The sequence below is a fragment of the Poeciliopsis prolifica genome, unplaced genomic scaffold, assembly GCF_027474105.1.
Source record: "Poeciliopsis prolifica strain line A6 unplaced genomic scaffold, Auburn_PproV2 SCAFFOLD032, whole genome shotgun sequence".
NCBI lineage: Eukaryota > Metazoa > Chordata > Actinopteri > Cyprinodontiformes > Poeciliidae > Poeciliopsis > Poeciliopsis prolifica.
Window position 1 is genome coordinate 5606163 of NW_026562407.1, and position 16925 is coordinate 5623087.

Sequence of the window (16925 nt, forward strand, 5' to 3'; positions counted from 1 at the left end):
ACATGACATGAAGACTATAACAAAATTTTTGCCTCAAGCGCAGTAAAGAAATTGTCAAATCTCAGAAGAATTTTGCCAAGACATGTTTTTGCTGTGTCTCTGTGTAAAGTAAATTCCTAATGGATTCCTCCCACATTAGCATCCACTATTGCATGAATTGCCAGGAAAAAAACGATAACCGAACATCTTCCCAAAGAGTAATTTCCTCTCAGCGCTGCATCATAAATAGTCCTTAGAGTTAAGCATGCAGTGGCATCCCACGATACAAGCAGGATTCTGCATATAGATCAAAGCATTTCATTATGCATACTGCTTCAAAAAGAAGGCTGCAACCTCATCCTCGACTACCGCATACATGGAAGTACTCTGAAAACTCTTTTAAATGAATTGTGTAATCAGCAAAGTACAGCTTGACCCACGGGATATGAGGTCTTCAAGTTTTTGTCCTTGTAAAATCATTTTCAGGGAATCTGTGTGCCAATAAATAGGTGTACAACATGATAATCAGTTCCACTGTGGTGGTGCATGTTCCTGTTAAATTATACGCGCTATCTCGCGTTGACAGGAATTGTACAGTTTTTTGAAAAAAAAAAAACACATTCTGGCTAATGTGAAAGAGAAATAAAAACAGGAACAGTTGCTTCAGTGCGATTTGATATGCATGGAGGTGGCAATGACATAATTAAGCTGACACATAGCTGTGAAGTGTTAAGGGAGCCAAAGGGTATACGGAGTTAAGGCGGATAGTTTTGTTCCTTCACGGTGAAAATATGTGGAGTGATACTGAGCAGTATCTCACCAAATGTGAAAACAAACTAACTGCAAGAACAAATTACCCCCATAGTGCTAAACCTGAGCTCAAACTTTCTCAGCTGATGAAGCCAATATTTTACTATTACCAAACTGTTTGCTTTTAAGAATTTTTTATTTTTGTTCTTTTTTATTATTTTGATCTTCAAATATATTAAAATGTGTTTTTTCTGACCATAAAGCTTTTCTGGTGGCAAAATTCTATCTAATTTCTTTGGTGCAAATTGGAATCACAAAAATAAAATTAGCTTAATGGAAACACACCAATTTTTTTATTTTTTTATCAAAAGTTTCTGTGCTCGGATGCGGGGATTGTTCAGCCGTGTTGAAATATGTGTGTTTTGCAAAACTGCAATGGAAATACTTTTTGCGCACTGCACATTTCAGAGCAGTTTATATAGAGCAGCAACAATTCACAGCCGTCTTGCCAGAAACGTCAAAAGTTGAGCTTGTCACTTGGAAGAAATTAATACATAAGTCTTCTGTAAAATCGCTGACTTTCCCAAAACCACTGCATACGCAGCCTCTTCCAAATATACAGTTTTTGTATCATGTCATTGTGATCTGTGATAGCTGATAGACGAGGAGCTCTTCTGCTGTGGTTGAAATATAAATATATCTCATGTAAGTATTTACATCTGTCGCTACCATAATTTTTAATGACTCTTTGAATGAACAGACCTATTCGCATGTGATTTTAATTACATTTTTTTAATTATTGGAAACACCAGAGTTGTGAAAATGTGTGTTTTTTGACATTAGCAGAATATAGAAAAGGCTTTGTATGTAGATTTAGGTGGAAGAGTGAAAAGGTAGTTCCTCTGAATTGTTCAAGATACGGTGAAACCTTCTGTTAGCAGATATTTGAAACTTATTTAAATTGACTTCATAATAAGAACTTCTTTTCCCCAACCATCCAAATAAAAATCATCTTATATTTACGATACATAAATATTTTTATTCAACCATAAAAAGTTGTTGTTTTTTTTTGCTCATGTTGCTGGTCTTTGGCAGACTCGCATCACACTTTGCGACTGAACACATGAACAGTTTTGTAAAGTTTTGTACAAACCAATTATTTTAAAGTTTAATTTTAGTCCAAAACCTAGTTCTGGGTTTCAATCTTTGTACTCTTTTCAGTAACATATTAGCTTCAGAGTTCTGAAAATACTTACACTAGACGTATGATTGTTTAGAAAGGGTGCAATCAAACTCTAAGTTCTGTCATGATTGCCATATAAAACCCTCTCAATTTGGTAGTAAAACCTACAACCAGGTGCATCAATAATGCATGGAAAAACTGCATTCGCACAAGTAAAGCCAGTCCAGTTAAGTCATCAAAATGAGGAAGCTTTATTTAATTAAAAGATTGCAGTTGACCTCTATTGATTAGGAAGATTTATGGAGCTAAGAGCATTTAACTATTATATAGAACGAGATCCCTTGAGGGAGCTATAAGTTGACGCTTGAAGCTGGTGTTGCTCTGGGGTGGAATGAAATGGCAACGACAAACAGATAAAACAGGAAAGGTGGTTGTGTTTAAATGGGGACTGATGATCTGCACATGTGTCAGTGGATAATCATAAGAGGCTTTACTTCTCAGAAAGATTTTATGAATTAATTTGAAGTGAATTTAGACAAATGTTTTTTGTTTGTTTTTGTTTTATTTCCTTTTTTAACCAGCTAAACCCCATTGAGATCTCGATTTCGGCATTTGACATACATGCACACTACATGTTTTCTTTCAGTAAAAGTGTGGAAAGCATTGTTTGATTTTCCTTCCAATTCACCAACTTTGTGTTGGTCTCTCACATAAACTCCCAATATCACAACATGTGGAGAAATCTAACAGGTATGAATACATTTAGCCACTGCACTTGTAAGATATACAATTACAGAAACTTGGTCAAAACTTAAGAAACTTAGCGTTTCAAATTCCATCTCACTGCCTCTGGTCTTCTCTGAGCACTGACTAATTTTGTACCTCTGACAGCTCATAGGGCAAATATTCTGATGTGTTCTGGCATGTTGTTTGTCTCTGCAGAGCCGCATCCGTCGAATGTGGAACGACACAGTCAGAAAGCAGTCTGAGTCCTCTTTTATGACCGGAGACATCAACAGCTCGGCGTCGCTCAACAGAGGTATTTGGTCCTGCAGGAATTACTGTCATTAATGATTCCTTCAGCCTTTAGTTTCTGCTAAAAATATTCAACCTGAGATTTCTTTTTGACAATACAAATGCTTTCCTCTTAACATGATGCAAGGTTTTCACAGGGTTCAAAGCATTTTACAATTCTGTATCTGAGGCAAAAAGCATCAATTAACATCATGGCAATGCTGTCATTTCTCAGTAGTTTGTCTTAATTACATCAGAAAATGCCCATGTTTTTCAAAATACATGTTTTATTCAACTTCTTAACACAATTGCAGCATTATGTTTTTGAAGTTAGACATCCAGATGCATAAGAAGTGAAGTCAACTTATATCCAATGAAATTTCAGTCAATCAGTCAAAAAACTATTTGTGGAGCAAAGTCCTTAGTAGAGGGTGGAAAGAAAACAATTCAAATTTCCACTAGATAATAGTTTATTACGATAATCTAATATGACAGAAACATAGACATAAAAATAAATAAATATAATTAAATATAAATTTAAAAAAATTTAAAACATAGCATATCCATTTCAAAAACCAAACCAGAAGTTCTAGCTAATTTAATATTTTAAGAGAAAAAAAAAAAAAGAAGCACATTATAACATAATGCACAGCCTAAGAAAGAAATACATAAAAAAATACATTCTCTGTGTGGTCACAAGGTTGCATTAATTGTTTTATCTTATTGATAAAAGATGTATTGGACTGCAGTGGCTCTCCGGTGGGGTTAGTGTCTGAACTCTGTGGTGGCCAATCCATGTGTTGAAAACGATGTCTCATGCTCCCTGAACCGTTCTTTCACAATGTGATCTGATGAGTCGTGGCATTGTCATCTTTGATTATAGCCGTGCCATCAGCAAAAAAATATAAATAGATGAAAAATAAGACTTATTCATTCTTCATATTTCAATAGTTGTGTAGTTGTTTTTTTGGGGGGGAGGGAAGCATATCTGTTGCTGAACGTCAAGCAGATGAGCCGATGTGACCCCAGACCGTAACCCTGATCCTACTTGCTTGTACTGGCAGATGACAGTATGGGTGCATCAGTGCATCCGCGTCTCTCTGTATCCTGGTGTGCTGGTCACACAGGAACACGGTAACCCTCGATGCGTTAGACCGTATGTTTCTTCTTTGTTTTTTACATTGTTTGAGCTACAGAAGTTCAGTCTTTATGTATCTGAATAAACTAATTTATTTCAATCTAGTCTACTCAATAAGTAATTTTTCTAGGACTACACAACTATTTGTGCCCAAAACTTTATACTATATATAAATTTTGTACTTGCATGCATTTGATTTCAAACCATTAATAGATATAAACATACCAGATTTATCCTGACACACATTTCTTCTTTTTAGATCGGGGGCTACAGAGCCGTAAGTGGCTCTATATATTTTCCACAATGGCTCTTTGTAACTTAGGCTAAGATAGTAAAAACTATCTAATTTTCAATGTGCTGCACCGCTTTTTTGTCTGCCTCCACTGTAAAAGCAGTCCATAAACCAAACTGTGCCGTACCATTCTTGAGCCCCTTCCAGTTCAAGGTCCATGGGGCAATGGTTCAGGGCATTCAGGGTGGAGCGACTGGCATCACACAACACACTCCATTGATTACTGCACAGAAAATTGTTACGTCTTGTAAAAAGCAGCAAACATACAAGTCTGTCATTTTTGTTGCCGTGTTAGCATGATGCCACATTAGGCGTAGGGATTTAACCCTGCCTGCTCATTGAGAGTTTAACTAGTTGTAAAAATGCTCTCCTGAATGCGCCAGATCAAAAAACAGCTTAACCGAACCACACCGACCCATGCTATCCCATTCTGTGTAAACGAGGCATTAGGAAAAATTATCTCAGAAAAAGAGTTGCATAACAAGCTAAAAATTGATTTCACCACTTTTATCATCAGCTTAAAAAAAAAGCCGATAAGTATTTCAGAGCAATGCCTTTGACAGTGACAGTCACCGAGTTCACTTCAGGGCTTCTCAGCTCAGAAAGGAAAAAAAGACACCAGACTACATCTGACATCAAGCTGCAAACGCCGCTCTCGCTGGCATGCCTCCCTAACACTCTCGGCAGTCATCACATCTCTTGATTGAAGAGCTCCGGTTCCACACTGCTCTCTCTCTCTAAATTCACTCTGGGCGCCCGCTCGCAAAGACGCTAATGCATAGTTACAATGATGGATTAATGTTCGACACAGTGAGGAAGTGTCATGATCTCTGTAATTAGGCGCTCAGCTCAGCATCGCCAACAGACGTGACTGTTATCAATTGTGCAGAGGCTGAGGAGAGAAGGTGGACGTGAGGGTTGAAGGTCAGGAGTTGGGGGGGAATGAAGAAAAAGAAAAAAAAAAAAGGTGTACACGGATCTTCCATAAAGACAAAAAGCGGAGGCACAAATTATTTATGGCTGCTTACCAGGTTTTGAGTGATGGAGAAAACCCTCAAAGTAGCTGTAGAGCATGTCGGATAGTGCGCTCTGCCATCACAAGCACCATCAGGAGCAGATGCAAATAGAACTGCACTCATGCGTGGCTTTTCCTGTGTGCTTATTAAGGAATTATGTGTTGAGGAGCAAATATTTCTTGCTGATTTGGCCTCTGCAGTCTTGACGCTCTGGCAAATTTTGCCCTCTTCCCCCGCCTCCCACCTCAGCTCAAAGCACCAGAGAATGAGCTCACAGCTGACGCTCCTTGCTGTGCTCTCCTTGAAAGCAGAGTCATGCAATCATCTCGGTGCCATTGCATGTCCAATTTGTCTCAGTATTCAGTATTATAACTGCACAATTAGTGCAATTTCTTTTGGTAATCTGTTTAATTTCGACGCAGACACAATAAGCTTGGGATTGGTCATTGTGGGGATTGAAAAAGGGAGGCTGGTTGTTTGTGAAGAGCACTGTAATTAGGGCAAGCGTCACTTGCAGCAACAAATTACAGTTCCTTTGTATCCCACGCCCAATCAAAACAACATTCAGTTTTCTGTGCGAAAATAGTAACATGTCTACTAATCACTAATTTCAAGCAAATAGAAATCTTACTTCTACTACAAGACAAAATTAACCAAGACGTTATGATTGGATAGGAATTTCTTTTACTTTGTTTGAGGATTGCCAAAGGAAAGAGGAACTTACATCATAACATAAACAATCACAGTGCTTTGCAATAGTTTTCACACCCCATGAACATTTCCACATTTCACTGGGACTTTACATGACAGACCAAAGCAAAGTAACAATTAGTGAAGGAAAAAGGAAAGAGGAAAGAAAAAGATACATGGTTACTATTTCTTTTTCTGCAAATAAAAATCTAGAAAATATATTGTTTACATTTGTTTTCAGACCCTTTACTCTGAAAATCGATTCAGAAATCACCATGTTAGTGAACAAGGTTCACTCATTCCAAGGGTCAAATCAGAAGCTCTTTCTCAGCAAGTTAGTTCCCATTATGACAAATTTAGCTAATTTGCAATGTGACTTCACAAGGATAAACCCAAATCCAGTTTAATATGACAAGTATTTAATTTAAAGTCCAAAGCCTCTTACAGAAGGTTAACTCCATTGTCATCTGTCAATGGAGTTCAACAGATGTGAAACTCAAGCAAGACTTTGCTGTACACCTAATCTGCCAGGTTGTGAATTGACAGCCAAGAAAAGATTCATGGTAACAGTGGAGGAACTGCAGAGACCCACAGCTCAGGTGGAAAAATGTACTCACAATCCAGTTATTAGTTGTGCACTCCACAAATCTGAAAGATTATCAGGAAGATAGCTACTGTTAAAGAATGGCATCTGGATGTTTTTCTTGATCCACTCAGGTGAAACTACTTGTTGAAGAAGATTTTCCATTCCGATTAGACCTTAACTGCACTGTTTGTCCTGCAAAACACACATGAGGCAGGAAATTACACCCTAAACACACCAGCGCCATAATGAAACGTGGTGGCAGCAGCATCATCCCAGGAAGATGGATGGGGCTAAATACAGGGTAATCCTGGAAGAAAACTTGATAAGGGATACAAGATCTGTCGTCTCAGAAGGGCCTAGTCAAAGTTCAGATCTAAATCCAATTGAGAATCTTAAGACGAGACAGATAAAAGTTGTTCATAAAAAATCTGAATGTGTCAAACAGGTAGAAACATACATCAAATGTCCTGTTGCTATAATTGCAGGTAAAACAGCATTGAGCTGAAGATTATTCATTATCTTCAGCTCAATAATGAATAATCTAAACCATTTTCCTTCTTCAGTACTTTGTCCTGCACTTTTTCACAGAATTCTGACACAATATAAAGAAGTTTAGGGTAGAATGTGAAAAAGTCAATGGGGTTTGAATACTGAGGCAAAGTTCTGTATGCGATTGTGTAATGTAAAAAGTAAAATAAAACCTTTATCACATGGCGTGACAGATTGAGAGCACAGAAGACAACAGTACTCTGCTGGGGGATCTAATTGCTGTGTACTTGCACCTTGGATAAAGGATGTTTACCCGCTCTTGCAGAAGCACACGCATGCATCACCTTCACAAGTCCCGCATTTGGCTTCTTTCACAATAATGGTGCCGTATCGTGTTGACAGGAACAGGAAGGAAAACTTGTAAACAGGAAATGATTCCAACCTGCAAATATTTTTACATCACCATATGTTTTGCTTGTCTTTGAGAGCTTGAAAGTCAATTATTATTTGTTTTATCATCCGCAAAGAAAAGAAAACAAATGTGGTTCATTTGTATTTAAGTTGAGAGGCTTCAGATCCCGCAGCTAATCAGCCGGACTCAGACAGCGAAGGCTGCTCTGGTGTGGCGGTGTGTGCACGGGAAACCGATGAGTCACTTGGGCGGCGGGACTCTGAAGACGAGCAACGTTGCTCAACTGCCAAATGAGTCGGGCGATCTGCTTGTGCGAAAAGAGGCCAGGCTGGAGCGAAGTAATGACCAGCTTGACTGAAGAGAAGACATTCAAATGGTATTTCAGCTGCAGTTACAAAGAGAATGAGCAAAAGCTGATCTTTGCTCTGCAGAGAGAGGGGAAAAAAAGGGACACGACACTTAAGCTTGGAAGAATGGCACAGACAGAAGAAGTAATAACAGCGGTGCATCTGATACCTCACTTGTTGAAGTTTCTTGGTAGTGGACAAGCTTTTTGGTTTTACCACATATAAGGGTGAATCTGAGTAAATATCTAAACCAAAAAAAAAAAAAAAACAGCCATTCCTAATTCTACCATGTCTGCTGTTCTTTACTGTTGCAGTGCCCTTTATTGTTATTGGCAACCTTGGCAAAATTGTGTGCAAAACCTTGAAGCATATAGCAGATATGGAGAAACCAAAATGCCACTGCTTTCATGCAGTTCTTTAGCAGCAGGCTTTGGAGATTTGTTTTTTTGACCTACCTTTACCATCCTCCTCTTTGTGTGCGGTGCTGAGATAAACTCGGGTCCCTCATCCTGTCGTTTTTATCACACCTGCAGTGACTGTATTTGTTTCGCTGCCTGATGATATACTTTAAGGCAAGTGGCGGCTTTCTTGAGCAGCCACATTCATTTCTTGAATTAAAATGAATGCAACAGCTACTTTTACTTTGTAGGACTGTTGAGAATAGGAGTAAGTGCTATCACAGTGATTTTATTAAAAACACTTCTCCTTTACCACTTCATTTTTTTAAACTAAATTAAAAAAATCCTCATATTGAAGGCTGTACTTTCCTAGATTTATGAGTGTGAGAGTAAGACAATCCATTAAAGGAAACTTTTGTTTTACACAATTTCACATTGGTTCAAAGTCTGAGGCACTGCTTGAGAGCCATAGCTGAGTGTCTCTTATGTAACCCCCTGAGAACAGCAGCTAAATATTAAAATGGTGAGTTTATGTTTCTGATGGTCAGCATTACTGCTTTAAAATGCCTTTGCCTTTAATGCCATGTTCAGTTACTGGACATTTAAAATAACTCAGTGATGTTGTTTGCTAAATGTGTCATCAAAAACATAGACAGAAAAGGCAGAAATAAGTAAAACCGCAATATTTCAGTCACTGGAATGACAGAGTTAAATATAGCTGTACGTCTGACATTATAACTACGTCTGGACATTTTTGTCTTCAAAACAAGAAGAAGAAAGCTGTTACTGTCGGTGGCTAATACCAAGCAAGTCAGCTTTATCGCAAAATAGATGCACTCTTCCGTGATCTGATTTGTCTGTTTGACTACTGAATTATTTCAAATTTCATCGGTATATAAATGATAACATTTTGGCATTTCTGGTGGATGTAGTCTGACTTACACTATTGGCTGCACTCTAATATTTATTTTTAGCATATCTTCAATACATTTTATCAACATTCTTACTAATAAGTACAATACATTTGAAAAAAATAAATTATTGCGATCATACATTTTTATATCCTTACATAAATTTGCTTTTTAGCACGCACTACCATCCGTTTTCAGTTTTCTATATGGGTACTTTTTGTGGTATAGTTCATGGTTGTCAACATGTGTATGATGCCAAAATGTGAAGCACAAAAAAAAAAAAAAAACACACACACAACAGGGTAATGGCTGGCATTAACAGTACAATGAACACACTTTTCATCGGCCCCATTAGCCACGTCGATTCAGCTCCGCTGCTCTCATACAGCAAACTTCGCCGCCACCACATTCCTAAAATTAATGATCATGTGATCATTTGGATGTTAATGGATGTCATTGCTCAGTTGCATCTGCTCAGCTAAAATGTATGTTCTCATTATTATATATGTATTTATATCTCAACTTGTCTATCTCTCTCTGTTTTCTCTCTATCTCGCTCTGTCTCTTTCTGGCTGCTCCAGGGGCTATGGCTAACCATCTTATACCTAATGCACTCCTACGTCCTCATGGCACTAACAATCCCTATAATACATTGCTTGGGGAGTCTGCCGTTTATAACAACCCTCTGGGCATGTACAACATTCAAGGTGTGCTAGCTTCTTTTCATTACTTACCATTGTGGCTAGAGCAGTGTTTTTTCTCATTATTATTTGCTGTTTTTGTGGCACATTGTTATTCCTGCCTTAGAAATAAGAAAGGGTGATGACAAATGAGAAAACATATAAATTGGATGGATCGTAATTAAAAGAAAAAAGACTGCTCTAAATGTATTGTTTTAGCTTTCAAAGAGCTTAATCACAAAAATCCTACAGACTTGGTTTGCTGTGGGGTTTTTTTTTATTGGCGGTGTATCGTGGCATCTGGTTGGCTCATCTCATTCGATTCATGACCAAGGCGCTTCCCTGGACTGTTTTGGCCAAATCAAACTGTAACTCTGAGAAAATCCTTTGAAATGACCCCACAGAAAGCCTGATACATCACCAGTCATTAATTTCAAATGTGCTCCAATGTTGTCAGTTAACCTCTTGTGCAATGTCTGCTGTCTCTGTGCATTTAGTTTTAAAGTTTTGTTCTTCTCACACAAAATGTTTTCCTTTCGATCTTCTTTAAAGAGAGCAAAGAGAAGCAAAAAACATGTTTTCGAGCAGAGATTTACATGCACTCATTATGGGCGTGAAAGTTATGATTTTCAAACACCCAGTGTTTTATTTGAACCATTTGTTTCCCAGGGTGGACTGATTATAAAACATACAACATTAATTATTTAAAAGATCCTAACTTAATTGCACAAGTTTGAATTTACTGTGGATTTTCTCTACTCCATCCAGAGGAAAAAATGCACAAAACTCAAATTGGGTCTTTCTGGATCTTTCAGCAGTGTAAGAACCTAAGGAGGGAGATAAATCTTAAGAGTGATGGCAAAGAAGTTTCCAGCCTCAAAGACAGAATGTCAAAAATGTGAAAAAACTGGCCAGGAAATAAAAAAAGCTTTTGTTTACTCTAAAGCTAATAACAGTTTTTGCTATCATTATACAGAGGGGAATAAATAGTTATATATTTAAATTTTTTAACTGATACACCTTTCAAATTGATATCTATTGAGAGATGGTTTCATATATACAGACTTCTTTGTAGGATGAAAACACGTTTAGATGTGTTTATTCAGTCAAATTTGAATCTATTTTTATTAGCAGTATAAGTGATTTTGTTTTGTATATAATAATTGTATTATTTTGAATAAAAGAGAATATTTAACTTGCTTCTGATGTAGCTGTTTGGTTTGGGTTAAAAACAGTTTAAAAAGGAAACCCCAAAAATTATACAGCTTCATTAAGCATCTTTGCCAATGATAAATGTATGTAATTTTCTGACTGAATTTTCCAGTAAATACTTGTGAATATTTAGTTAAATATGCAAAATACGGTTGAAAGCAGAAGTTTACATACAGTGAGGAAAAAAGACACAAACCCCCTTTTTCATTTTCTGAAGATAAATCAGACCAAACATCTCCTTGAATTATTTCTACTTGCTAAATGATACAATAAAAAGAGAAAAAAATATGTCAAAGATTTATTTATTAATGGCAATCATATCAGAAATTTACATAAATTTCCTCTCTGGGTTTCTTTCCACCTGGTTGTCACAGTAGTTTACTTGTGTTCTGGCCCAGTCCTTCTGTCAGAACTGGCATAACTGACTTAACATTAGCTTCCTGGTTTTTATCTGTAGATGCTGCTCCAAGTTTTTTATATGAAGCTCTTTTCTTGTGATGCTATGCAAATTTGAAGGTCTTTATTTCTTCGCTAATTTCCAAACTTCAATCTGACTTTTTGGGCTTTTCCATCTTGGTTTAGGAGTAATGGCGTCCTCCCCTGTTCCTCCAACTGACTCAAATGAGACAGTAATCATCTTGTATGACAAATTCTGATTTTTAAGACACTAGTAAATAAATCTCTGACAGATTATCACACTGGTGTTCTAACTGAGCTAAAACAAGAGACATTTGGTCTGTTTTCACTTCTGGTGATGAGAAAAAAGTGGAGGATGTGTCTTTGCATTCACTGTGTGTAAACTTCTGGTTTCAACTGTACTGGTTTCAAAGTGTGAATACATATAGAGTTTTTAAAGACAACCAACTATTATGCCGTGAAAGATAATAGAACACAACGGCGTCTTCAAAAAGAAGTTATTTTTTTCATCATTTGTCTGCCTCCAACTAAATATTGTAGTGCAATTTTTTCCCCCTCCGTCTCTCTGCTGAGCTGTGATTATTTTATTTCTGCTCTCTGCAGTCAGTGTGAGATTGCTGCAACTTTGTGAGTCTGCAAAAGTCCTTAAAAGTAGAGAGAAACCCATGTAAGGATCAGATAAAAACTCAGAGAGCTTTGATAAGTGGATAATTTATGTATGCGATACAAGTACTTTGCACTGGAGCTGGTGATGGAGGGCTATAATTCACTTACACTGCCACAGATGGAAAAGAAATATCTGGAGGAATGAAAATGCTAATGCATCAAAAGATTTATTGGCACATTTGACACCCAAGGACCTTTGCCCATGTTTTACCCCCAAGGATTCTGCGACGTGTTACAGCAAAACATCCTTTATATATTTGTCAGGAGATTTTTTATGTCATCTTTATGGTGCTTTTTCTGCAAGCACACAAAATTTGCATGGTGGAACTTAAGAATTGCGGTAATCTTCTGAAGCACCATTATGCATTTTTCTCTTTTTACTTGTCATTATTGTTCTTATTGTGTTTTCTTCTTTCCTTTTCCTCATGCTGTCCCCAAAAGAGCCCTACAGAGAGACAAGTATGGGAGTCAAACTAAACATTGCTTATCAAATGTAATTGACTTTGGCTTTACTTTTTTTTTCACTCGATGCTGACAAAAGGAATAGTTAAAATGGTGTAAGTCAGTTTGAAAAGAACGAGATCCAATTAGGAAAGCAATACATTAAACATTTCCATTACAACCCGGATTTGTATGCCTTTTAATGCGCTTAAAAACAAAAGCACACCAAATGCACTATACATTCAGAATAATTCAAATATCTTTAAGGCACACCAGCACAAATTTATCTGTAGCCTTTTCTGAGCAACATGCATGTGTTCATGTACCCAATAGTAGTGTTTTTTTGTTTTTTTTAATTACTCTCCAATTCACTTTGATCAAGCCGTTACACTTCAAGAAGACTTGAGATATGTTTCCTGTCAAATTTTTAAGAGGTCAGACTGAGAGCTTGACACTTCTAACAAGCTGGATGGCCTTGTCGGAGGTAGTCTGAATTATCGTCAAATGTCTTTTTCTCGCTTTGATGTCAACAGCGTGGTTAACGTGATGAAATATGAAAGATACATGTTAGTGCAACAGCGAGAACAGACTGTCTGCTTCCTGTCAGGGTGGTGGGGTTCCGATTTAATGAATATGATTCATTTTTTAAGAGATGGCTGGTTAAGTGCAGGTGGATGAGACGTAAATAAACTGTGAAAAAGCAATGCTCATGTGGTGCCATGTCCAACTTTGCACGGATTTAGTTGCAGAAATATTTGCATTTGCCTCAATTTTTTCTATTCCAAAATGAGGTTAAAAGTTCCAACTGTGAGATGTGAGGGAATTGCATGAATTGTTTAATATCTGTTTGCCTGCAGAAACGTTGAATTTTGTGCCGTGGTGAATGTTTGTGTTTGGCATCACAAAACAGTGTTTTATTCTGGTTGTCGAACGCCCTGTTCAAAGATTAAGCAAAATTCAGTTTATAAATTTTAACAAGGTAAGTGTGTCCTACTAGTGCACTTCAATCAATTAGAATATTCTTATTTTACTTCATTACGCATCGGTTGATGTATTTCAAGATGTGAGGTAAATTTGATGATTTTGACTAGTCGCTTAGAAGATTAGAATATCTAAAAAATACATTAAAAATGGTTTTGCTATAACAATGTAGGCTCTTAGCAGTCACCCAGCAAACAGTCATTGATTAAAAAAAAAGGTTCCTGTACGGTGTTCAAAGCACCGTATTTGAGATTATTAATTGAAAGTTGAGTCGAGAAAAAACTACACTGAAATAGAAAGTGAATACACAGGCAGCAGACATAATAATAACCTTGAGATGATTGTGAAGCTTTTTCCAGGAGGACTTAGCACCTGCCTATCTGCCTACTATCAAATTTGCAATTTGTTGACCATAAGTGTCCAGCAGATTTGCCTGACTGAAACCACATGTAAAAGATAAGATATATTGTCATGAAAATTAATTTAATGGCTAAAATAAATATATTCACAATGACTTTCTAATTTATTGAGATGCACAAGTCACATTCAAATGCCTTCAAAGTATTTTCTTCTTAATCCATCATCTTTGGGATCTATTTACTTTTTAAGGATCCCCCAATGCTTAATTTCTTTCACAAAAGAGACTTGTTTCTTTGTTTGTTGTGTTCTGTTTGGCTTTGAAAAAACACCCAATACGTCTTTGGCAGCTGCACTCACCAGTTTTTGCCATTCATATTTGTCAACCATCCCCATCCCTCTCCACTACCCTCCTCCCCAACCACCCATGTTTCTCATTTCAGAGGGAATCCTGAACAATGCCCGGGATACAAGTGTCATGGATACTCTACCACTGAATGGTAATCATGGCAACAGTTACAGCATCGCCAGTGCTGAGTACATGAGTGACTGTGTTCAGATTATTGATCGGGGATACAACCACAAGGAGACCACCCTGGAAAAGAAGATCCTGAAAGAGCTCACGTCCAACTATATCCCCTCTTACCTTAACAATTCCCATGAGCGCTCAAACGAGCAGAACCGGAACCTCGTGAACAAACTGGTTAATAATGTTAGCAACGGCGGCAAAGACAGTGGCTATGGCATGGGCTTGGGAGTGGGGATTGGCATGAATGTTGCGCTTAACCTCAACGATCACTCCACCTTTGGTACCCACAATGATGAAGGCCTGGGTCTGGAGTTGATACGCGAGGAGTCCAATGCCCCGTTGTTGCCACAAAGACCACTGCCTCCCCTGCAGGCAGTCGACAACCTTCACAATCAGCTTCAGCAGTCCATGTCACCACCCCTTCCGCTCCCCCATCATCCCTTCTCCTCTGCCTCCAACTCCTCATCTTCTCGAAGGAGGATCCCCCAGGAGAACAGTGAAAGCTTTTTCCCCTTACTCAACAATGAGCATAACGAGGATGAAGGTTCATCACCCAGCCACAGCCACCAGAGAGACTCCCTCTACAACAGCATGCCAATGTTGCCTGGCCTGCCCGATGTGTCTGCAGAGTCCACCGATGGCTCCAAGGAGAGTGGAGATGCCAAGAGTCCAGAGGCAAGCTTAGACGACGTTTACTACAAGAGCATGCCCAACTTGGGCTCCCGTAATCACCTCCATCAGCTGCATTCCTACTACCAGCTGGGACGAGGCAGCAGCGATGGTTTTGTCGCACCCCCTAACAGAGAGGATCTTTCTGCAGGAGAGGCTCACCCAGAGCCCTCACACCTGGTCACCAGCCTATAGGCCCAGAAACCCTCAACAAACCCGTGTTTCCTTTTGTTTCCCTAAGTCCTCTTCCAAGTTCACTCACTCCATCTATTGTTGGAAGTGGTAGCCATTGTTTTTAATGTTGTCCTGAAGACTGAGACAGCTTGGCTCTCACCGTTACTGACCACAAACAGGATAAGATTTGCTATAAAAAGAGAGCGGAAGTGACTATCTTTGGTTAGATATTCCAGGAAGTTGATGTTGTGTCCCCAGCCTCCTCCCTCGTTTTGAACCCCTCTCCAGTTTGATGTGTTTTGTCTCCATCTAATAAGAGACATCCACGAAAAATGTACGCCTCAGCGATATAGTCGAGAGGAACCGGACAGTTCCAAAGTCTGAACTCAAAGACTTCAACAGAATAAATGGGGAATTTAAAGAAAAAAGGACTATTTTATTATACTTCTGTAACTATATTGACTTTTTGAAATATTTTCTTCCTCTTTGGTGAGTTGCAGCACATTTTGTTTGCTGAAGTGTTCCTCCAAAATAAGAAAAAAAAAAAAAAAAAGTACACTTACACTTTGGACATTTGCCATGAAGGAATTATAGATTGTATGCTTTCAAGCATAGCTGTTCTTATTTCATTTATTTTATTGTAACATTTGTTAAGAGGGAGAAAAAACTAATGAGAGAATTATGACATATTTCTATGTGACTGTACAGATAACTAGCATTGCACATGATATACTTTTTCTCACCTTGGTTTTGTTTTGCTGTATTTTGTTCTGGGCGAACCTTTTCTCTGTAAATTTAGTGATTAGGAACAGTTTCATTCTATTGTGCTGACCTCTGAATTTTGCTCTGTATCGCTCTGGTTTTCTGTTATGTCACAAATCTCAATAGAATCAGAAAAACCTAAAGAAATTACACTCTGGTCGTTCTGGCATTGCTGTGAAACGTGCTCGCTTCTGTTTCTGGGTCAGTTTTTAATTCTTGTTTGAGTTTACTTCCCACTCTTTTTTTTTGTTCTTTTACTGTGTAGATAGCAAAACTTCAAGGAGACGGGATTGCAAAATCCCTCAGAAAAGTTCATAGTGCATTCTGCATTTGTATTGACACTTGGAAAATAGCTCATGCTTCTTGGACGAGGGGACGGGTCGAACTGAGCCTCGATGTGCACCAGGCACTTGTATAAATAAAGAAAGTTTGTTGTTTTACTTATTAAAGAAAGAGCTTTTGGAGTGAGAAAAACCAGAGGTGTTTTTGTTCTTTTTCCTCAACGAGTGACATTTATTTATTTATTTTTAAAAAAACTGTAATAAGACAAAGGATGGTAGTAAATTTAATGACACAATACTTTTTATAATGCAAAAAAAATTGGTTATTGTTTATTACTTTAACCATTAAAATTTTAATATTTTTAACACATTTTATTTAAATTAAAAAAAAGTTACAGAATACAATACATTACATACAACGATGGGCCTGCTTTCCTGTGTGGGTCATAATTTTTTTACATATAAATGAAAGTGAAGTACTTTGACATAATTTAACCATTACTTTTATTTCCTTGTCTGTCTGGTTTTGTTGTATTCCAAATTAGCTACTA

At 37.7% G+C, this 16925-nt stretch overlaps 1 protein-coding gene across 5 annotated transcripts in view; it reads left to right on the forward strand.

Annotated features, from left to right (window-relative positions):
• adgrl3.1 (adhesion G protein-coupled receptor L3.1) overlaps positions 1-16570 on the forward strand; it is a 259349-nt gene extending 242779 nt beyond the window's left edge. For 3 of the 5 annotated variants that reach the window (XM_055050947.1, XM_055050952.1, XM_055050951.1), the window contains 4 exons: positions 2855-2951; positions 9787-9912; positions 12622-12639; positions 14403-16570. In XM_055050947.1, coding sequence (XP_054906922.1) covers positions 2855-2951; positions 9787-9912; positions 12622-12639; positions 14403-15352 — 1191 coding nt within the window. In that variant the 3' untranslated portion in view covers positions 15353-16570. The remainder of the gene's footprint in view (positions 1-2854; positions 2952-9786; positions 9913-12621; positions 12640-14402) is intronic. The other 2 variants (XM_055050948.1, XM_055050949.1) reach the window with 1 other exon arrangement.
• Positions 16571-16925: the final 355 nt, after the last annotated feature.